The 24,254-nt window shown below is 39.1% G+C and overlaps 2 protein-coding genes across 3 annotated transcripts; one reads left to right on the top strand and one right to left on the bottom strand.

Annotated features, from left to right (window-relative positions):
- Nucleotides 1–4,806: 4,806 nt before the first annotated feature.
- Nucleotides 4,807–13,988, bottom strand: ca7 (carbonic anhydrase VII). 2 transcript variants are annotated; one of them, XM_085271370.1, is made up of 7 exons: nt 13,832–13,988; nt 13,122–13,319; nt 9,632–9,750; nt 9,261–9,356; nt 9,058–9,120; nt 8,791–8,946; nt 4,807–6,588 (listed from the first exon to the last, which is right to left on the bottom strand). In XM_085271370.1, exons 1-7 carry the CDS (start codon nt 13,866–13,868, stop codon nt 6,469–6,471), a joined length of 789 nt encoding a protein of 262 aa, XP_085127496.1. In that variant the 5' UTR covers nt 13,869–13,988; the 3' UTR covers nt 4,807–6,468. The 2 variants fall into 2 exon arrangements, with proteins under 2 accessions (XP_085127496.1, XP_085127506.1); XM_085271380.1 differs by lacking the exon at nt 4,807–6,588 and adding an exon at nt 6,600–8,151.
- Nucleotides 13,989–15,516: 1,528 nt separating this feature from the next.
- Nucleotides 15,517–23,525, top strand: nae1 (nedd8 activating enzyme E1 subunit 1). Its single transcript, XM_085271359.1, has 20 exons — nt 15,517–15,621; nt 16,033–16,136; nt 16,221–16,281; nt 16,364–16,394; nt 16,510–16,581; nt 17,086–17,165; nt 18,192–18,301; nt 18,517–18,626; nt 18,719–18,781; nt 18,898–18,961; nt 19,042–19,133; nt 19,263–19,322; nt 19,419–19,552; nt 19,688–19,763; nt 20,418–20,457; nt 21,001–21,087; nt 21,200–21,292; nt 22,426–22,540; nt 22,632–22,681; nt 22,777–23,525. The coding sequence occupies exons 1-20, from the start codon at nt 15,572–15,574 to the stop codon at nt 22,884–22,886; spliced, it is 1,602 nt and encodes a 533-aa protein (XP_085127485.1). The 5' UTR covers nt 15,517–15,571; the 3' UTR covers nt 22,887–23,525.
- The last annotated feature ends 729 nt before the right edge of the window (nt 23,526–24,254 follow it).

Below are 24,254 nucleotides of genomic sequence, written 5' to 3'. Positions count from 1 at the left end.
AGCAAATCAAAGAAAATACTCAAGTTCTTGTAGCTTTATATTTTACTATGTTGAAAATTAAGTCATTTGTGCATACTTACACTGTTTTTTGTTTTCAGTCTTCATGTAGGTCAGGTGTGGAGAAAGGCCCGCCCAGCATTTCCTGATTTTAAAGTACTGCTGATGTCATGTCTGACATCAGCAGGTGAAACCAAGAGAAGGGGTTTCTTTTACTTCTTGTTTGTTTTGGGATACAAAGGGATTTGTTGAATATGTTTTCATATGTAGAGCCATTTAGTTGTGTAAATGTGTTAATCAGAAGAGTGGGGAGCTTTATGTAATTCTCAGTCATTTGTGTTAAGTTTAAAATTCCTCAGCTTGAGCTAGTGGTACGCTAGACTGATTGAAGGGAAATTGATAGTCAACCTTTGCTTGATTCAGATGAGGGAAGAGAGTAGAGTTGTGTTACCAAATCCATGTGCTTTTGAGTTTTGTTAATTAAGTTAATTTGGGGGAGTTCTCTAAAGTTTCACATGGAGGTCACTCTAAATAAATTACTCATCTCTGGGAACACAAATGTCTGATGAGTCTCCCTACCTACCACCTTCACTGACGCTCCAGTCAGACTACCTCACAATGCAAAATAATAAGGAATTGGGAAGGGGGCAAATACTTTTTTGCAAATACAGTACTGGATTCTTCTATCTCCCAGCACCAAATAACTTCCTTGCTGTATTTAGCAGTTTCCATAGATTTACTACAGATTTTAGACAACTTGAGTAAAACTGTGTTCGTGTGGTTTAAAGTGATAGTTTTCTCCATATTTTGATCAATCATAAACTATTTGCATAGCTATTAAAGCATTACATTCAGTACAGCCTCACAGATATATTAAAAAAAATACTGATTACCTTACTAATACTCAAAGTTATCAGTGAAGATAGTAGCACTGAGTCACAAAACTTAACTGATGCGCAAAAGAAGTTCTGTGGATCGATGGATCAAACCAAATCGCAGTAACATCAATTTACAGTGCTAATGGACCCACCATCTTCGTATTTCCATGAGCTTTAAAGGTAATAATAGAGCAGGGGTATTCAAATATCAGTTAATTCAATTCATAAGCAATCTTACCAGATTTATCTTTAATCTATGTGCAGTTATATTGAGATAAACGCACGTCCAGGCCAAAAGGATGGCGTTACATAGATTCCTAGTGTGTCCAGTGGATTGACAGGTGACAGGAAAATGTACATTGAATGTTAGTGTGTCAGAAAGAGTTATCTTAACCCAAACATTTTTACCTTGTATCTCACCTGCCATGAGTAGCAATCTTAAATTCACCCTCCACGGATATTTGAAGCTGTAGAGACTTTGCAGATGAAACCAACAACCAGTCCTGTTAATAGTGGACGACCCACTCCACCAGCTCTATCATCCACAACCACCCAGCATATATTATGAAAACATGATGTCTGACAATAAATCTGGGGCCATTTTTAAATGAGAAGCTTCTCTTACCATATTTGTTATTTTAGTACCTGCAACTAGCAACAAGGAAATACATAAAAAAAACTCTTTACAATAAAAACAGCTTTCAGCTGCTGTCTGTTCATTACAGGATTTCCACAGCTGGTAGCTCTGCATGTTTGTTGTGGCAGATTTTTACACTGGATGCCCTTCCAGCTGCCCCCAAAGGGATTTGTGTCTCCTCCTGAAACAGAGTACTGTATTAACCACTCTCTACAATCCAACCTGGAAAACGGCTCGGCCCATTAATATTTCCATCTCATGAACCAAAAGCCTCTCTAGATAATTTTTTATTAATATTTAATCAGTTTTGTGGCAACTTATAATAACTCTTTGACTAAAATATCTCCGGATGTAAAGCTCTGATGCTGAAGTGTACTGGTTTTACATATCTACCCGGCCAGCCAAATGTCTGTGACACTGATTTTAAACAGGAGTGCAGGAAATGAATAAGGGTTGACTGAGCTCTGAATTAGCTGTGACTCTGTGTTGCTATAGAAACTCTTGACAAACACTGGGTCTTACATTGACAAAAGGGGCTTTACTAAGAGCTACTGAGTAAAGTAATTTCCCTGAAGAGCATTTAGGTGTCTGTCACCCACTGAGAATTTGTCATGACCCCCTCCTGAGCAGCCCCACACTGTCAAGATCAGATGTCAGACTAGGGTCAGAGCATGACTGCCACTCAGTCACCCCAGCTCACATAATAAAAATTTGTTTATAAGTCAACTTAGGCATACTGATTAACCAAGTTATGAAGAGACATAATGCTGTTTTCTGAAAGTGGTGTAGAAGCTGACAGCCAAGTATTGAATTACATTACGTGACCTCTCCCCGTGACAGCAACACTCTGTTTTCTTTAAATATCATAACAGACCACCAACAGTCTGACCCAGAGAGGGAACTTCATCTCTTCTCCTGCTATGATTTATAACACGCTCAGCAAACCAAGGCCACTGCCCGACAACCTTAATGTTTTTGGTGTGTATCTACAACCCATTAAATGTGTATGTTGTTTGGCAAGTTGCTATGACCGTGACCGTGAACCAGAATAGGTGTAGGCCAGATATTAGTATCTGGGAAAGACAGGTGCTGTGTGTGGCTGGAATAAGCGGGGAACCACTAACAATCCACACAAAATAATCCCAGATAACACGCAGCTAAATAAAGCTAAATACAGAAACACACACGTGTCACCAGGAGTGAGGTGGTGGTGGTGGTGGTGGTGGTGGAGGGAGGGGGGAGGGGGGGTGTCATAAGGGGAAAGAAGCGTTAGATATTTTTGTAGTACGGTTTTATTTTCTGACAGGGTGATGGCGATGGATCACTGGCTCATACACAAGTAGGGGAGATATAAGCTGGCCAAGCGTTTGTGTTGTGCTACATGTGCTGTTTGTATCCATGGAAACTGCACTGTGACTGTGTCCCCTGATTGCCAGATAGAGACACTGTCCTTAAAGTGATTTAGGAGTGGAGCATCTCAGGTTTAGTTTTACTGCTCAGAAAAAGTGACTCGGTGTGCATCATAAGAAAAAGGTTAGAGAAAATGCTTAGAAGGTTAGATCTACTGTAGTAGTTTGGTTTGGATGGGGTACATATTAGGTTTGCTACAGACTGAATTAATTTATATCATAACACAGCTGTGTAACAGTGCAACAAGACTGGTTCATTTTAAAAAGGGCTATATAGCAATTTATAGCAATATAGCAATTTAGAATTAGAAAGAGGTTAATAAATTAAAAAGAAAGTCTGTATAAAAAACAAGCTAGAGCAGCAGAAGCCTTTACCCTCTAATATCAGCCAGGCTCCAAAAACACTGGATGCTTCACTCACCATTGTCCAAAATGATAACATCCTCTGTTTATCCCTTACTCTCTTTCTGCTTCTCTCAAACTGCTGTGCGACCCTTAAGTTTTGGTGAAACATACACATTCATTATGTACACATTCATGCATTCATTTGTTCTTGAGTCTTTACATTTTAATGCTTCACTTAATAGAAAATACTCCATCTGTTTTTATGCTTTACACTTTTTGGACAAGCAACATAGTGTTTTACAGATTCTCTTATGAGCTTTTGAAAATAGTGTATTGTTAAAGATTTTAAGTGTATATAAAATGTTTCTCATGCATGTTTGAAAACAGTTGCATAATAAATCATGATGTAAGATTAGATGAGAAATACTTTATTTACCTGAGGACTCTGGAAATTCCTGTGTTACCGCAGCCAAAACACTAAACCAGATACATAATGTACTTCCATGTATATAGCACATATAACACATTTAACCATATGTTCATGAAGCACTTTATTCAATACACTTAAGTACAAGCACACCGACAAGGCCACTTTTACCACATTTACCTTTAGTTTTTGTGTACATTTTATTACTAGTACCACTTTTTAACAAAGCAGTATGTGTCAACATACTTTTGGCACTGATAAAACAATATTGATGATTGGCCCCAGCACCGCACATTTCTCTGTACTCCACAAATACATGGACTGTCACGACACTCTCCAGACAACTTTCTTCTTTTGCCTGAACAACAACTTTTTATCCCGCGGGTTTGTATTTCACAGTGTTGCAAAGATGTTGCTCTGTCTGGCAAAATAATCACTATGACAAGCAAGTAGATATCCTCGTGCTAAAAATACATGTGATCGACTATTTCTGAGGTCTGACTGTAGTATTTTATTACATGGCATATCGATCGTGGCTGAAGATGATGTGCCCGCTCAGGTATTCTCAGTCCCAATAAAGCTCACTGATGCTATTTTTGAGGGATTACTTGAGAATATGTGTCAGATATACTTCATACGCCTACTCTCATTTTTTATTCATTAGCCAGGAGGCAGAATTTTTCCATAGACATCAGGTGGAAATGAAACCAGGTGAGGTAATGCAACCTCTTGAACACCTACACAGTGACAAAGGACAGCAATGACAAGGTCAAGTGTTATCGAAGTTATTTTCTCCGATGTAAGATAAAATATGCCATTGATGACAATGTTGTATTTTTCCTACCAGTAATGCATCACTTAATTTACTTAACCATTGGTTTCTATGCACTGTTGTAAATTATTTATTTTCTGTGAATTTTTTTATCACGTTCAGTGTAAAACAAATCAGTAGCTACTGGATTTGATACAAATGAGAGCAGACACTGCCACCTGCAGGACGATAAACACAAGCTGAATATGCTAGAGATCAAATAAATAGGTAACTAAAATCTGAATGAGAATAAAATAAATCTGACAAAGAAAATAACAATTTAAGAATGTAGAAACAAGGTGCAGGAGAGAAAAAAAAGCATTTATTTAATGATACATTAAATTAAATAAAGCAGTATTTGAACAGCTACATATTTTAAATAACCATTTAAATGTTTAAACAGACATGTAAATATAAATTTCATTTTATGAAAATATTTTTGATGAATAGCAGAAAAATAAGAATTCAGTCTAGAACTTTAATAAAACAGCCAAACCTGCCATCTGCTGGACAAATATTGTAGCTAAACTCTAGGGCCCATAGATATATGTCGATAAATATACGACAGCAAAACAAATCGGCTCTGTATTCTAAAATGTTACTGGACTTCTCCAAGTATGGTGGTTATCACGTTTATGTATTGCTGTACTATATTTTCAGTCTGGTAGTAATACATACTGAAACATATATTACAGTTTTCTGACATTAAGTCCTTCTCCTTACAAAATATTTGCTAATACATTGATTCTTAACATTTTAACATTATAGTATTTAACATTTTGTATTTTTAGTTGTTCAAAGCAGTGTATTCTTAGACATCTTCAACACAGGTGGTAAATATTTAACCAATCACAGCCCAGATTTCCCACTGCTCTTCAACCTAGCTACTAATTACCTTGAACTCTTGCCTCTTCTAATCAATGATAGAGTTTAAACATTTGCTTTAATTACTCCACCTAATTCTGGATAACAGGTAAAAGGTTACAGTCACGCAACTGTTACAGCAACTCAAATGGTGAACACGAACACAGATTTTAGGTGAAAACTCTATAACTTTTTTCCCCCTGTTGCTGGTTCATAGATGTAATAATAATAATAATAATAATAATAATAATAATAATAATAATAATAATAATAATAATAATAATAATAATAATAATACATCCTGCACAATAATAACCATCGTGTGATGCTGCCGACAGAATTAATAATGATCTGATCATCACAGAACGCTTCAAAGATTTTAAATAGGGCCTTGTTTGGACTCCTGAAGTTTAATAAGACCTTAACAGTTACCATGTTTTGGGATTAATAGCATTTGTGGACTGTAAACAGCCTGACTTTCATGCACTCAATTATGGTCCACGGAGCAGTTGAGATAAAAGCATCACTGGCCCTACTGGAAGGAATCTATAGCCACAAGGACTGGGAATCCAGGCTGGATTAACAAGGAATCAATGGCAATCAGTACGGGGGGTTTAGATCTGCAGACAGCAAAGGGATATGGCATTAGTCTGGAAACAGCTACAGACTACAACGATATGGGATTAGCAGGTATATATGATAAAAGGAGTGAAAAGGTTTTGTGCTTGTTGTTGTGCCCTCTTGTTTTCCTTAATCGTTGGTTCAAGTATTGGTGCAACCTATTAAACTTACAGTTTGTGATTGTGATAATGATAATAATGACTGTAAATGCTGGTTTTATTCTACTTCCTAGTAAACTTAACAAAATCCTTTTTTTTGGCCCCTAAAATAATTCCCTCTACTGCCATTAAAGTTTCACATGGGTGGGGGGTACACCACCAGGGATGACAATTATTGCAACGTTTTACTTCTGTTTTACCTACAATCACAAACCCTTCAAGATAAGCTATCGTGAGGTGAAAGTATTCTCGTGTTATTGCAGTTACTGTTGTCTAAAAACAGCGTTGGTTATTTATGACTTCAGACCTCCAGAGGTCATATTAATTGGAGGAACGCACTCTCCTCCCTTTGATAGGCTGGGGAGGCCTGAAGTTGTTTTCCATCCGCATCTTCTGATCGTCGTCCTCTTCGGTGAACAGAAGCATTCTGAACATCCCCAGCTGCATTCAGAGGGACAGAAACATGAACTCTGGAAAAGACATTCATTTCCTGCACAACCCTTCCTCCATATTAGATGCTATAATAAGACAAATATGCAGAGTATAACTTAACAAATCCCATGAAAGGTCCAATAATCAACAACATATGCTCATCTCTAAAGCAAACCTGGCTTCCCATCTCCAAGCACACTTATACTGTAGTCATAATTCAAAAACAGATTTCTGTAAACAATTGCCTACAGCATTTGGGCAGTTTTCTGCAATAATTACTCAAACAGCAGCAGGTTTAGCAAATTTTTTAGAGGCAGTTTGATGCTGCACTGACAGCAGAACACACGTAGGATCAGCTTAGATCAATTTAGAACTTTCTAATGACCTTCTAGTGTTTCTCACTGCAAAGCTGTGGCTCACTGATGAGTTTTAATACAGCTCCATGGCACAGATAAAACAGCTTCCTAAACTTACAAGTACCCACAAAACCAAGTTAGAGTTTGGCACTTCCTCTCTAACTCTGTGTCTACCATTATGTAGGGAAATGAAAAACAGTAATTCCTACAGGAGTAATTCCTTATTATATAAAGGCTTTTCCCTGCTGGGTCTCCATGTAAGCAGTTTTCAATTAAATCCCTGTACCCATCCAGTCACCCATCAGGATAATCAGCTGGAGGGGATCAAAGGCTTGAGGAATGGAGTTATAGTCTGTGGGGCCAGTTGCCTGTCTTACATTCACCCCAAGCAATGCTACAGATATGGGTTTATAGATAGTTCATGACCAACACCCACAGTGCCTCCACCAATAAAACCTCTGGTTCCTCATGTACAATTATAGATTTGCAAAACAGGCAACTAGAGAAAATAAAGGGAAAAAAAAATCAACAAATTAATAGAATAATCCTGAGACTGGCCAGCAGTGGCTACAAGAGACTCACAGGGGGACCTGGAAGGCGTGTGCAGGCATCCAGTTAGTTAATTTTGACATCCTGCAGTTATCAGACCTTAACTTTCTGATTAAATTCTGTGCTAAGAGGCGTGGATAAAAAAAAAAAAAAAAAGATCTTTATGAACTGTGGTTTGAAAACAAAGGAAACCTTGACTGGTGCAAGATGGCAGCACATATGGACGTATGCAGCGGCACAGCGCTCCCAACTATTGTGCACCTTTTATGTTTTTACACCTTTTCATTGAGTCTTCCTGCAATCTACTGATCACTTTCATTCTTCAGGAACTAACAGACATCTGTCTCAGCTTTGAACCTGGACTTTACTTCGGATTGGACCAACAGTATCCCACCTGAGATTGCAAGACCACTGTGTCCTCTGTGGTTTACTGTCGGGAACAGCAAGCAATGCAGACGGCACAGGGAGAGGAAACGCAAGAGAAAAGTAGGGATGGAGCGCTTGCTATCGCTCCAGCTGCGAAAACAACACAAATCACCCCTTCCATCCTCTTCATTACCAATGCCAGATTTACTACAACCACTTTGTCCGGAGGTGTTGTCTGCTGACTGTAAGTCCTGGCTTCATCCAAACATCCACTGCCTCATTGGAGTTACCAGGTCAGACCCTACACCGCCAGGACCGCAAAACAAAGACTCTGATAAGGCTCTGTGCTTATGTGCTAGACCACCCCTCCCCCTAAAGGCTATTTTTTTCTTTCTATACACTCCCTGGAGACCAGTGGAGCATAGCCAACCATAATACAGACGAAGACTCGTGGCTGTCACAACTGAGTGATCAACTGGCGCTTCAATGCCTCAAGCTATACTGGCTTACAGATGAATGTAGGTCACAATTTCTGACAGTTTCACGGTTCTGTTTAATACGTTCATTTTTTAACTAAACGCTATGAAAAAACGATCACACCTGATATTCTTCTTCTGAAGCAACGATTGTAGATCTTCTACTTTAGTAAAACAGAGCTTTTGCCAGAGTCATTACCCACTGCTGAGTACTACTTAATGATGTCTCCGAGTGGCTGTATAACAGAACGTGGAATAATCATTATCTATTACAGATAAGATTATTGGTGGAGTATAGACTCATTTACTGTTAATGATTCATCCCCAACACAATCATGTCATGACAATATAGCCACACTTCTCCGTCTCCATTTTGTAGAACAGAAAACGTTTCTAATGCAAAACAAAAGCACTGCCTAAGTTAGAAACTGGGTGTGTAAAGTGGTCACAATTGCAGCACTCACCTGCTTTTCAGACACTTCGATTGGCTCCTTCAGGATGATCCAGATAACACTCTCGTGTAGCGGAGGTGTGGTTAGAGAGCCGAGATAGGTCCAGTAGTGAAGACTGCTGGGAAGCAGGCAGTTGGGGTTGAAACCTTTGAAATCTGTGATACTGCCCTGAAACATAAAGACAATATAGCTGCAACACTGCAAAAATGCAACTCACAGACCATTCTTTTTTTTATATATGCAATAAAATAAGTCAACAATCACAGCTAGGCTACTCACTTTATACTTCACCATGTACAGAACATCCGTTATCATGTGGAGCCATCTGTGGTCATCACCTGTCTTACATAACAGATAGATATATTTTTACACACACATGCATGCGCCACGTTTCTCACATATTATTAACTTCCACTAAGATGGTTTCATACTATCATTATCGGGCATGAGGACAGAAGATGGGATTGAGAGAAATGTCTTACTTCTAAAAAGATACCAAGAACGGCAAGACCATCGGGCGCAGTTGATGCCTCTCCATACGTTTTGTACTTGACAGCATTCCAGTGAACTAAATGAAGCTACAAGCGAGGAAACAAAAAGAATAAGAAAAATAAGGTAAATAAATGAAGTCATGCATACCACATTGCAGCCCTTTCTGTGTGCTATGAAATAAGAGAATATCAGTATCTTTTTATGAGTATAAATATCTTTTTATAGCAAAGTCTGCACCACCACCTGTTACCATATACATTTTTACCAGTACACACACCCTATTATAATTATATAAGTTTTCTTAACCTGCATTTGGCCATCAGATACTGAGATAAAGGATTTAAACTCAACAGAAACCTACCTCAGATGCAAAGCCTTCTCCTGAAACAGTGTGTTCAGAGCCTCCATGTCCTTTTCCACCCCAGTGGAAATGAAATTGTTTCAGTCTGTAGGGGTTATCGAGTGGGCCTCCCTTGATCACTGTGGGAGATACAGAGAGATGTACTGTAGAGGTAAACAAAAAAAAAAGTGTTGGTGTTTCCGTGCAAGCACTTCCCCATACCTTTTGTTGTTTGAGTTCTCTTCGCAGGTCTCTGCCTCACAAAATTTAGAGCCCTAAAATGTTCTTCTTTGCATGCTCTTTTCAGGAGTCGCTACAGCAGAGGCTCTGCTTCTCTCTGCTCTACTTACATCTTGTCTCCTCTTTTACGACATTCATGAACCACCTCTAAGGTCTCTTCCTCCTGCCTGGCAGTCCCATATTCAACATATTTGGTCCAATAGAACCACTATCCCTCCTCTTAACATGCCCAAACCATCTCAGTCTTCCTTTAACTTGGTCTCCAAAATGCTCAACCTGAGCTTTCCTTCTGATGTACTCATTTCTGATTCTCATATGGTATAATCTCAGTGAAAATCTTAACATCTTCCATACTTCCACCTCCAGCTCTGAGTCCTGTTTTTTGTCACCAAAGATCACAATGTAATCTGTGAACTGTGCAAATATCACAGTTCACAGAGACTCCTGTCTGACCTCATCTGTCAACCTGTCATCAGTGTAGAAAACAAGAAGGGGTTTGGAGACAATCCATGATGTGATCTCACATCTACCTTGAATCCATCTGTGACTCCTAGCAGACGCCTCACCGCTGCCTTGTTGTCCTCATACATGTTCTATGCTTTCTCTAGAACCATGAAGACTTAGTTCAGCTCCATCTAACCTTCTCTATGTCACTCCATAGTGCCCTAAAATGACTTGTTGCATGCATAAATAAAAATAAAAGTGAATTTGAATATCTGCGAAGGCATTAGAAAATGTCATTTCATGAGAACACATCACAAACTATCCTTTGTGTAGCATCACACGAACGTCTGACATCATTAGTCAACACCCAGGAGTAGGGATGGGTATCGTTTAGGTTTTAACCGATACCAGTTCCAAACCGGTACTTTTGAAACGGTGCCGGTGCTTAAACGGTGCTCGAACCGGTGCTTAAAGAATGAAGAACACAAACTTTGTCCAAAAACCTCTCATGTTTAGCTGTTTTTTTGTAAAAAGGCAACAATGTCAGCCTTTTCTGCAGCTATAGGGGATTTATGGTATCACTGTTGACTGGAAGCAGTGCTTAATCAATGGGGGAAAAAACCACCAACTTTGTCCAAAAACCTCTCATGTTTAACTGTTTCCCACTTTTTCTTTGGTCATTTTAGCCTTTTTGGCCAGGGTGAAGGGAGTATCTGTCATCAAACAAGAAGACAGCCGCATGTAGCTATGATGATGTTTGCTAGTTCACCTTACGTGCATTCATTTAATAACGTGGTTAGCCTACTCAATGTAAATTACACACGAACAACATTAAGCTACTCACGCAGAGAAGAACGGCTGCTGCTGCTGCCATCATCATCCGTCATCATTTCTGCTACACTGGCAGGGCTAGGGGCCAGGACTCTCCTCTTCGGGTTCTTGGGGGATGTTGCAAACTCCAGGACCGATAACAGGCAGTAGATGTGCTCGGTGTGAGGTCTCGCAGCAAGCTATCAAATACGGTGCATTTCTCTGCTTTTAAAAAAACACTATGTGTCGCCAGGTGTTTCATCAGATTCGAGGTGTTACCTCCTTTGCACAGCATCACCTTAAAGCACTTGTTGCAGGCTGCTGAGTTTGCATCTTTTGCTGTGAAGTACAGCCATACTTTTGACCGCTTCGCCTTGGGCGTTTCCATCTGTAGCTCTACTCTAAAAGAACGTACGCACCTGGGCCCGCCTACTACGCTTGCAAAGGTTAAATGATTGGCTGGAATCCAAAGCGTATGACATCTCAGGAAAAAAAAAAGCACCAAAATAAAGCACCGAGATGTGCGCTGCTTTTCGGTCTCCATCATGGCACCGGATACCGGTACCCATCCCTACCCAGGAGGTTTCAAATCATCGAATTTTGCAGTCAAAGCTGATATAGAAGCAAAGTCTCCAATGTCACGTTTCACAGACCTCTGTGGGCACCAGCTTAAGCTTCAGATGCAAATTGCCAGTCTCATGCAAAATCAAGATTAGGATATTTTGAACTTGTTTTTCAGTTTTAACAAGGGTAAATAGTAACTTTAATCTATGCCACGATGAGAACAGGAGACCCTGCAGACTGCTTTGTGGCTGTGGTATGCATTGCTGGATGTGGACTTTTTCCACTGTTATGATGATTGTTATTCATTGTGATGCTGCTGACATCGTTGTGACAAAAAGGATCAGATGATTCAAGGTCACATTAGCTGTGTAGGAGTGGCACAAAATGTGAAACAATGATCAACAATATGATATTAATGTTAATAATATGTAGATATCATTTTACACCATCTACATTGTAGTGATAAATATGTATAAATGAATAATGTGCAGAGTCAGGTAGCAATGTTGTAAATCCTGACCTTCGTAACGCTACTGTTAATATCTGTCTGAGGAAAGAAGAGCATAAACCACCTGCACTTATGAATCATGTTAGCTATTATAATTCTGTTTTATTATAACAACTTTAACAGTGTGCACCTGTCTCAGTATAACTGTTTTTGGCATTCCCAAAATGTTGATTCTGTTCACCTGGATGTGGCGTTTTCAGTGCGACAAAAGTTTTGTCACTCATCCAAGTGAGTTCTGAGGAAGACGTGTAATGGCAAACAAACAACGGGTTTAGAGGATTTGTGCAGAACATTTGAAATACAGAGAAATCGTGCTAAGGTTGTAGTTGATGGCAGTTTTTTTGAGGGTGTTTTATTTCATCGTTATTATCGATATTTCAGCAAACAGCCATTTGGCTGTTTTGTGATAACCGTCAGAGCAAAACAGCCTACTTTTCCGAGCTTATCATTCATGCTAATGTCTGGCTGGTTAACACAGATCCACCCAGTGATAAAGACAAATATTGTCATCATAACCACTGAGATCATCCAACATCATTATATTTCTTGTCCAGCAGACAGACAGTCATGCAGATAAGTGCTGCTTACGCTTTCCTGCAGCATAATAAGAGGCTTATTTGCAAACTGTGATAATAATCAGCTTTACACGTGGTTTTGCTTTCGAGAAATCAAGGGAAGGATTACTGGAAGTAAACTTTTAGCACAGATTTCCCCCTCATGTAACTGGCAGCAGATGTCAGACTGAAGATCAAGTTTGTCTTCGGCTGCTATTATAGTTGCACGGCAGTTATATAAACTTCTAAAACAGATATGGGCATGTTTGTAACACATATAATACATATATAACACATATAATATAACTACAACAGGTAAAGTGGAACGAGAATATCATTGAAGTGAATTTAAAACAAACAAACAAACAAAACAAAAGCACTATTTTCTCACCTGAACGATCATCTGAGTCATTGAACTCCACAACTACGGAGTGTCCATTGTTGGAGATGTTAATGGAGGTGCAGTGGTCATAATTTGTCATTATAGGGCCTAGATCGCGGTCATGTGAGGCCTCATTGGGGACGATATCAATTGGTGATTGCCGGTTCCCCTCCGCAACAGGGTAGTTTTTATACCATGAAGAGGGACCTATGGGAGAAACAAATATAATCAAAAACAAACACATTTACAACACACACAATTCTGCAACTACAATGATCTGCACCAGATCTGTTAGTGTGTCACCTAACAATAAACCTGCAACTAAACTAATGAAGCTTTCTCCCTCCAGGCCACAACTAAAGGCTGGTGGCATAATCTAAAACTTTGGTCCTAAACAGGTATCGGGGAATTCAGATAGACTTTCTCAATAACATTAAGGCAATGTAGCACAGCACAGAATAAGTCTGCTTAAGAACATTAGACAGAGCAAAATTAAAAATATTACACTCTCTGTAACTCAGGGCAAATTCGACTGGACTGTCAGGTTGAGGTGAAACCGTTTATCCCATTAAGCGTAGGGCTAATCGGGATTTAAAGGCTGTCTTTAACGTCTGAGTAAAACACGAAGCACCGCAAACAGGCCGTTTATTCCAGTTAAATTGCTAATTGCCTCCACGCAGGAAAACAGTGCCTGGAGCTTGCAGGTTGGAACATCTCACCGTCCTCCTTCCCGTATCCCCAGTGATGTCCCGTCATTGTCCCTGTCTGCAGGTTCCAGTCGGACCAAGCGGCACTTCGTTGCGCACGTGAAGGACAGGTAGGGACATCAGCGGGTACAGCTGTTCAACAAGTTTACTGGCAATGGGGAAGGTACCTCTTTTTGCCACGCCCACACGTGTGGGCGCGCGCACGACCATTGAACGCTAAAATAGACACCTCGTTGAAAAAAAGAAAAATAAGCGAAATCAAGAATGTGATCTACTAAAAGGTGCCCTTTGAGAAATCTTCCTCGCACTGCTTCCATGATGTAGACATGCCAAATCAATATTATTTAGTTTGTGCAATATTTTTTTTGTTAATTGCTGCTGCTTGTAGGTTTGGGATCTTTATTAAATTTAAAAAAAAAATTGTCAAATTCTTAATTAGATGTATTATTATTCATCCGAAACCTTGGCCCCGTAGAAGTTTAATGTCACATTTGAGTATTTTACTAACATACAGATGTACTGTAATCCCCCTTTTTTCTTTAGGTATTTCTTTCTGCTTCAGCTTTATACTCTAAGCTATATACTATATTTTGTAATAATCTACTATATAGAAGAATACTTTATACTCCATACCACTTATTTTAAAGCTTTAGTTACTTTTTTTTTTAAATTGTTATAGATCCCAGGAAGACCCAAGCAATTACAATCATAAACACCTGCAGTGATATAATCTGTATGATTCTTACAGAAGCCATTTTATATGAGTGAGGTATTAGGTATTGAAAATATATTTTCGATTTTTACACAGGTTGCACTAATAATAAGTTTACTTAAGTTAAAAGACTAAAAGACTATTTAACTGTGCAAATAATTATGTTTAAACTCCTCTGTAGCATTACTTTTCAGGTAATAAAACTAACTGTTTTTTGTGAGTAACATCATCTCTAAACCATTCATCACAGCAAGTCTCACTGCCATCTTGTAATCCTTCATTTTCACTCTTTCTGCTATCCTTCTGTCATAAATCACCCCAACACTCGTCTCCAGCCACTCCACCCAGCCTGCGCTCTCTTCTTCACCTCTCTTGTGCACTTGTTTGGTACCTTGGTTGACCCCGGGTATTTAAACTCTGGGTATTTAAACTCATGTAACTTCACTACTCTTTACATATGCAAAGTCTCCCTCTCATTCACACACACACACACATGTATTCGGTCTTGCTTCTACTGAGTTTAATTCCTCTTCTCTCCACACCTCTACCTCTCCAGGCTCTCATCCACCATCTCCCTGCTCTCACCACAGATCACAATGTCATCTGAAAACAGCATAGTCCACAGAGACTCCTGCCTGACCTCATCTGTCAACCTGCTCATCACCATAGTAAACAAAAAGGGCTTCAGAGGTGTAATGTGTCATCTGTAACTACTACATTTAAACAGACAAATTCATTAAAATCCCTGATAGCTAACCGAAATCAAAGGGGAAAAAACAAAACAGGAAATAGTGAGAAGAAAGATAAAAAGATAAAAGGCGGTCTGCTGAATATGCACAATATAAATATACAAATATAAAAGTGAATAAAATTCAGATTTGGAATCATTAAATGTGTTATTTCTAACACAATATTAATTATAACGCTGTTGATCTGTGTCGAAAGTGCAAGAGCGGATTTTCGAGCGGGCACTTTTGTGTCGAATCTGGCGCTGAGGAAGTCAATTTACGTTCGTTAACGTCACTCAACACATAGCTATCATGGCATCCACCAAAGCCTCGAAAGAGCAAAAATACGACCGGCAGCTCAGGTTAGTTTAAACAGCAGCGTAGTTTTCACAAAGAAATAATATCCCTCTCGCTAAGCGTGTGAAAACATGAGAGGTCACAGCAGCAACGCTGTTGGGGCAAAAGTGCTGAAGCTAGCTAGCGTTAGCTTGCTATGAGAGTTGCAGTTGAAATAAGCACCGGCGAGCTAATGCATTAGTAAGCCGTAAGAGTGATGTGACTGATGTGATGTTATGCTCTTTGTTTCTGTGAGGGCTCAGGTGTCACCCTGTTTGAACGTATTTATGAACAGCTCTTGATGGGCAGGGGCTGTCGATGAGGGTGAATCTTTCTTACCAGCAGCCGAGTCATTCTGGGAAAAGTAGCTCACTGTGTTTGTATAGCAAGTGATGATAAATGGCAACAAATGTCCGTGTTGTGCTGTGTGCTTTCAGGCTGTGGGGTGACCACGGCCAGGAAACACTGGAAAATGCACACGTGTGTCTCATCAACGCCACGGCGACGGGAACGGAGATACTGAAGAACCTCGTACTTCCAGGTGAACAGATTTTCCTCAGTGTTAGTGACCTTGCTGCAGGTGATGGTGAAAACATCTGACTGAATGAATTGTTCTGTGTGTCAGGTATTGGAGCATTCACTATAGTAGATGGGCACACAGTCACAGGTGAAGATGTTGGAAACAAGTAAGTGGTCATGTTTAGCTTAAAAGTATTTTTATTCTATCAGTTTTACTTGCCTGCTTGCAGCTGACCTCTCCTTTTGCAGCTTTTTCCTCAGCAAAGACAGCATAGGAAAGGTATGCGTTGCTGGCAGTTTCCATTTTCTCCCAACCATCTCTTTTGTTCTTTTGTTGAAGTAAGCAGTGTATTTCCATATTTGTTTGAGTTCTTATCGTACTTTTTGTGCTGCAGAACAGAGCACAGGCTGCCACCGAACTGCTGCAAGAGCTGAACAGTGATGTCTCTGGAAACTTTGTCGAGGAGGTTGGTGTTGCTTCCCTTCCAAGGCAGTCTTGGCTGTCTGTAATCACGTGTACTGTCTGTAATCACATGGCAGCATTACACACACAAAAAAAACTACCAAAATGAATTTCATGTAACTTATCACTATGGCTGTATCCAGCTATTTTTATTTAAATGTGTTGCACAGCTATTTTGTTTTCAGCTAAAGATCATGAGATCATAACAAGATTTACCAACTTGGTCAATGTCTGAGCAATAGTTAAGTGTATGGTGAAATTATTTGACAACATGCCACATTAACTTTTCCAGCTGTTTTCAAAACCTTAATAATGTTTCAGTAGAAATTTTAAGCATCCGCAGTGTTTGTGATGTTGAAATGAAGATCTTTCTCCACCATTACACCAAGACAAATTCCACAAACTTGACAATAAACCTAACTCTGATTCAGATGAATGAAACATATGGTTTGTGAATTTATGACTTTTGCCACTCTGAAGCCTCTTGTAATTTCTGTCACACCTGCAGGGTCCAGATAAGCTTTTGGACAACGATTCAGAATTTTTCCACAGGTTTACCATAGTCATTGGTGTCCAGCTACCAGAAAGGTATGAGATCATCTTAATCCTTGCATTCATTTACAGTGCTGTGCTAAAATCTTGACCCACCTGTCATTTCTTTATACTGTGCTGGGAAAATAGAAAATTGGTGCAGTGTTTTGAGACAATGTACAAACATACACAGAAATGCAATGTATAAGGAAAAAACAGTTTGTGCAATTCTAACAAGCTTGAAACTCAACATTTGGTATGACCACCTTTATTCTTTAACACAGCCTAAACTTTCTTAAGTAAGCTTTCTTGTCATTTCTTTAAGTAGTTGAGGAATAGTTCTCCAGGCTTCTTGAAGCACATTAAAAAAATTTCATGGTGATGAAGAGCTTTGAATGATGAAGATGATCCCACACTGCTTCAATAATGAGGTCGGGGCTCGGGGTAAGCCAGTCCCCAACTGATAGTGTTTCAGTGTGTGGTTTGCTTTTACTACAGTTCAGTGTGTTTGGGATCATTGTCACACTGAAATATGAGGAACGGAAGCTGATGCTAATTTTCCCTATTTCCTAAGGATATGACTTTCAGATACTGTTTATCTGCTGTCACAGTCACTTCTTGCCTTCTTCCACCTGGACATATTCGGCACTTTTCAAGGACTCTTAGGCACTTTTGAAGTCACTTTGGTGGTTCAAAAACATTTTTTTATGTTGGTCAAACTGTGTACTCTTTGGCATTTCATAGGTCCAACTACAATGATTTGGAAATTGTTTAAGAAAGATACAAGAAAGTCTGATTCCTTGGAAGAAGAATGATTCAAGCCTTTTCCACTGTACTGTAATACTGTAAAAAAGAGCTGATAAAGAAAACTACGGCAGGCCATAAGTCATTTATTCTTAGAGAACGTTCATACATATCTATTGCAAGATTTTCCAATCAAATTAAACATCATTGTCGGGCTGCTTTTAACATATGCTTTTTCCTTTTATGTAAAATGTTAAGTCTTTTTGCAGAAAGTTTCAGGACTGACTTAATTTTCTTGCTGGTTTTATTTTCTGTCCAAATATCTTTTCAATCCAACAGCACGTGTTTGAGGCTCGGCTCAGTTCTTTGCAGTGCCTCTGTACCTTTCCTAGTCTGTAAGACCTACGGCCTCATTGGCTACATGAGACTGGTGGTGCAGGAGCATACAGGTAAGTTGCTCTTAGCAGCAGTTTTCTTCTTTAAATCCTTTTTATAGTCTTGGCATTCTACAGTTGGTATGTCTAACCCAATAAGTTCACTTTTCGTGAACAGTGAACTTGGTAGGAACATAGCCTATTTATGTATTAATATTTCACAAGTTACACAGTATATTTAAGAGTACTGACATGACACTAATATTGAATTTTTCTGCATCTCTCTTCAGTGATTGAATCTCACCCAGACAATGCCTTGGAGGATCTAAGGTTGGACCAACCCTATGCTGAATTTCAGAACCACATTAAGTCATATGATCTTGACAGCATGGAGAAGAAGGTATGCGTTTCATTTGTGCATGCACATTATTCAAATGATGCCAGGGTTACACATCCAATCATCTTCCTTTCTGTTCTTTATTTAATCCGTAGGATCACAGTCACACACCGTGGATAATCATTGTTGCTAAATACCTGGAGAAATGGCTCAGTGAGGTGCAGTATTACATTTTTCTTTTGCTTCTCTAGTGCCAAAATGTCTGACAGCTTCTTTAGCATTTCTGTTGCTGTGCAGAAGAATATAATTCTGCTTTTGCTGTTTGTCATTGTAGCATAATGGTCAGCCACCAAAAAACTACAAGGAGAAGGAGGCCTTCAGACAGCTCATTCGGGAAGGTACTTGTGGACCTGTGAAGATAATTGTGGACTTTTTCTCTTCATTTTATGTATACTATTTCTTTTTTCTTTTTTTTCAGGGATCAGGAAGAATGAGAATGGTGTCCCAGAGGATGAGGAAAACTTTGAGGAAGCTATTAAGAACGTCAATACTGCTTTAAATCCTACCAAGGTGACAAAATTTAAAAGCTCTTGGCTTCCTTAAGAGCTATCTTGTGTCCCACACAGCATATCTCACTTTTAACCCCCAACCCTCCATAGTTTAGTCTATTAAGACTTGTGAAATCTCTTGCTTCTGCAGATTCCTAGCGCTGTTGAAGACATCTTCAATAGTGAGCAGTGTAAAAACATCACAGCACAGGTTGTAATTTTTGCCCAATCTTTCCTATAAAAAAAATACATATTTTAAGTTGTTTGCTTTTAATCTGTGAAGTATTTCTTGAATGTGTTTGTTTAGAGTCCATCCTTCTGGGTGATGCTGCGAGCTGTCAAAGAATTTGTTCACAACGAGGGAAATGGAAGCCTACCCGTACGAGGAACCATACCTGACATGATTGCAGATTCTCAGAAGTTTATCAACCTTCAAAATGTGTAAGTGGGGAAATATGTGGGTGCTCACTGTTTAATTAAACAAGAGCAACAGAGGTCAACTCAACAGTTCTGCATTTATTGATACATACTTGCCATTTGTGGGTGGTTTGACTTCTTATTTGTGTTTTATTACAGTTACAGGGAAAAGGCCATGCAGGATGCAGCAGCTGTTTCTAAACATGTAGAATCTCTGTTACAGTCTGTTGGAAAGGTATGGCGCAAAGCTGTGGAGTCAGTATAAAGCTTATATTTCTAAATTTAATGCATAATTAAGAACTGTGGACTCAGTAGCTGTTTTAAAAAAAAAAAAAAAAAAAAAAAAAAAACGACTCAAAACTCACCTTTTTAAAACTGCTTTTGGTTAAGTTTTTGCCTGTTTTATTTTCTCTTTTTTAACCCTTTTTATGACTTGTAATCTTACGTGCAGCACTTTGTGATTCTGTCTTGAAAGGTGCTATATAAATAAAAATGTCATTTAATAATGAAATTAACATCTAGTGTGCTGAAAACAGTGCAGCAATCAGACTAGTGTGCTAGTCTGGAGAAGTATATGGTACAGTTTTTTAAAAAGTCATATCACAGCACGTGTTTATCACAGGTACATTTGTAGATCCTTCATCTCCATCCAAATAAGTTTAATTCATCAGCAAAGCCAAGAGTGATGAAGTTAATGCTTTTTCTACTAGAACCTAATATCTCCATCATGTGTCTTTTCTCTTTAGTCGGGCAGGGAGTCATGATATGATTGAGCTATAGAATTCTATAGAGTTTGCCCTCACATGCTCAGTATGGCAGTTTCACCATTTAATTTGACTAAAAACTGGATTCCTACAGTACTTAATTCTGCTTACGTTTTTTCCACTAGCCAGCAGAAAGCATTCCTGAGAAGGACATCAAACTGTTCTGTAAGCACTATGTTCTTTTATCAACGACCATTCACTCTGTGTGTGCGTGCGTGTGCGCGTGCGTGCGTGTCAAGAGGGATAAATACTGTGTGTTTTTGAGGGGGCCCAGTTTTTATTGCTGTTCAGCTGGGCCCCGTTTAATTGTGTTGTGTAAAACCTGGAAGTTGGTTATAATTGATGAACTTCAAATAACATGGCTTTCAGATATGACTATTAATGGTAATTTAATTATTATTGATTTTACTAATGCCCTCCAGTGAGCTTTATTAACATCATATGACATTAATATATGTGAAACAAAGCTGCACAGTGCCATACATTCATTTGTAAAAATGAAAGTCTGTCATGTGTTGCTTTACTGATATTTTCTCTGATATATATTTTCTATATATCAGAGTCTCTATTTCCTCTGAGCCTGGCCATTTTCAGCACGTTATTCTGTTACTTTTTCCTCTCATTGGAAGTGAACCGTGATATGATCTCTTTGTGACACCTGCTTCATGTGAGGCTAATCATTTCCTAACTGTAGATATTTGTGTTTAGGTAAGAATGCATCCTTTCTGCGGGTGGTGCGCTGCAGGTCTCTGGCTGAAGAATATAGTGTGGATACAGTAAACAAAGATGAAATCAGTAAGTTGGGGATTCATTTTCTCTTAGAGTAAACTCTTTTATGTTGGAGTCACGTCATGTTCTTGTTGCAACAAAGCCTACTTTTGTATTAACATCAGCTGTCTCCCCACAGCCTCCTGCATGGACAGTCCGGATAGTGAGATGGTCTTCTACCTCATGCTTCGAGCTGTTGATCGTTTCTATCAGCAGCACTCTCGCTACCCAGGTATGAAGTGCTTTAAGCTTTCCTCAACGAGGAAAGGTATATTGATCAAGCTTTGGATATGTAAATACATACTAATGTGGCCACTGACCATTAAGAAAAGAATAGCTGCTGCAACATTAAGAATCTCATCCAGTTTGTATACAGTCAGCATCTAAGCTATAGTCTTAAAAAGAGGGGGGGGGAGGCTTGCAGGGTTTATCGAGAATACTTCTCGTCTTTTGTTAAACCATGCTTTCACCAGGTTGGACAATTCTTTTGCCTTCAGAAATGTCTTCATTCTTCATGGCACAGATTCAAAATGGTGCTGGAAACATTCCTCAGATATTTTTGATCATATTGACATGATGGCCCAGAGTGTGCCAAAGAAAATATCCCCCACATCCTTACACTACCACCACTAGTCTGAACTGTTGAAACGGGGCAGAATGGATTCATGCTAGCATGTTGTTTGCTAGATTCAAAATTTGGTGCGATCAAATGGTGCAAGAAAAGTCAAGATTCATCAGACCAGGAAACATGTTAGAACCACTTCAGTTGTCCCCGGTTGGAGAGCCCGTGTGAAGCTGACAGGAGTGGCACCTGCTGTGGTTTCTGCTGCTGTAGCCAATCTGCTGCAAGCATTGAAGTTTTGTGTATTCAGAAATGCTTCTCTGCATACCTCGGTTGCAACTAATGGTTATTTGAGTTACCATTGCCTTTCTATTAGCTTTAAGCCGTCTGGCCATTCTCCTCAGACTTCTCACATCAGCAGCCTACTGCCCACTGAATATTTCTTTTTTTAAAACCATTATTTGTAACCCTCTATGATGATTGTGCAGGAAAATCCAAGTAAATCAGCAGCTGACACACCCTTTTAAAGTTAAAGCCCCTTTGTTTTTCCCCATTCTGATGCTCAGTTTGGACTTCAGCAATTCACTTTGACCATATCTATATGCTTGAATGCACTGAATTGCTGCCATGTGACTGGTTGGTTAGATATTTGTATTAATGAGCAGTTGAACAGCTGTAACTAACAAAGTGGGCAGTAAGTGCATGCTACAGTCTGATTTTACTTCCTGCTGATGCCAGAATACAGAAACAGAACTGATTTCTTTATTCTCATGTCTTTTTCCCCCTGTGTTTACTCTCTTTAGGCGTTTATAACTACCAGGTGGAGGAAGACATTAGCAAACTGAAGGTCTGTGTGAACAGCCTACTGCAGGAGTACAGCCTCAATGTCAACATCAAAGACGACTATATCCATGAGTTGTAAGTCGAGGCCAAAGCTGGATGTGCTGTTTTGAGTAATTGTTTCAAAAATACATAAGTAAATATTTGCTTTCTGTTTATACATCTGCAGCTGTCGATATGGAGCGGCAGAGCCACACACAGTTTCTGCATTTTTGGGAGGTAAAGTTTTGATTGATTCCTACAGCATTTCTTTGTGAAACAGTGCTGATGAGTAAGATATATCTGTTCAAATCTTTCATTACGTTTTATTTTAGGATCAGCTGCTCAAGAGGCCATAAAGATTATCAGCCACCAGTTTGTGCCATTTAACAACACTTTCCTTTACAATGCAATGTCACAGACGTCAGCCACGTTGCGTTTGTGAGTACGATTACTGAAGCTGCTTACGGAAAAAATGAGAGAAAAATGGCACAAGGATAAACAGGAGTGTAAGAGATCAAACTGTAAAACTGGACATTGGGATTTGATTTTTACAAACATGCATATACTTAAACCTAGAAGTGCTTCTCACTGAGAAGAAGCATTTTAGACTGAACTGTCAGTTCATAGTGTTTCAGCTTCTTCTCAAAGTTCGGGAAATCAAGAGATCACCCATCACACACTTTCTGTTAAGCGGACCTTTAAGCCAGAAATGAAACTGTCAGATTCCAAACCTCAATGTAGTATTTTCATTTGAAATTCAACATTTATGGATGATGTATTACAGTGTAGTGGCACTTTGTATACATTAGTCACAACTGTCTTATTGTATTTGGAACAAGCTATGTAAAACTTTAGCGTTGAACTGTCTTGTATTGCGATAAAACATTAAACATTTTATTTGATGTGTTTTGGGGGTTTTTGTGTGTTTTTTTTTTTTTGTTTTTTTTTTTTTCTTTTTTTTTATTATCAGTAAACCTAAGTCACATATGGGTTCACTTCTGGAAAACACTTAAAGTGACTTTTTGATTTGTTTTGCAATGATTTCAGTTCTTCATCCTGAATAAATGTTTGATGACTAACATGTGAGCTTCTTGAGGCCTGTAATGTGACCCCTGGAAAGATCCACATGAAACCGCCGTGGTATATTTATGAGGGTTTGTTAACATTATCTTTACTCAACACTAGATGGCACTCCTCTTTTTTTTTTTTTTTTTTTTACCATTTGTTGGTCATCATGTAGTTGCAAGTTTATTTAACATTCCTACACAGTGACCAGTACCTGGATGCTGACCTTTGGATACAGACTGAGTTTGACTTAATCAGAGGTAGGATGTTAACAAAAAACCTTTAGTGTTAATGATTAACCAGTGTGTTGTTTCTCACCAGCTCTTTTTACCTACTGTGCAGTGTGGAGCACACTGGTCTTTCTTTTGAGAGCGATCTAATATGTAGCACAGCCTTGAGAGGTGGTTATGTGATATAACTGGTGCACAGGGTAAGGTTTGCTTTTTTTCTTTTTCCAGACTTGAGCTGGATGGAAATTTAACCTTAGCAGACCTCTTCTCCTCTCCAAATCTCCCCATGTAGATATCTGTCAGAGACTCTCACTCTCATACCCCCCGTCACCGTCTGTCTGAGAAGGATAGAGCAGGTTGCCAAGAACTACTCTGGCCATTTTCTAAATCAAGAATTTGTCCGTTGCCTCTTAGAGATTATCACAGCTCCATCCATCCGCTGCCTCTAAGAGTACCACGCTGTAACAGTCCCCTGTACAGTGAAATTCTTTCTTTGCTGTCCACAGATGCCACGC

The sequence above is a fragment of the Mchenga conophoros genome, linkage group LG1 (assembly GCF_057382185.1).
Source record: "Mchenga conophoros isolate Kocher_MC1m ecotype Shallow Benthic linkage group LG1, M_conophoros_male_GT1.1, whole genome shotgun sequence".
In the NCBI taxonomy this organism is placed as follows: Eukaryota; Metazoa; Chordata; class Actinopteri; order Cichliformes; family Cichlidae; genus Mchenga; species Mchenga conophoros.
The sequence above is the reverse complement of the archived record's forward strand: the minus strand, read 5'-3'. Positions and strand labels throughout refer to the sequence as shown.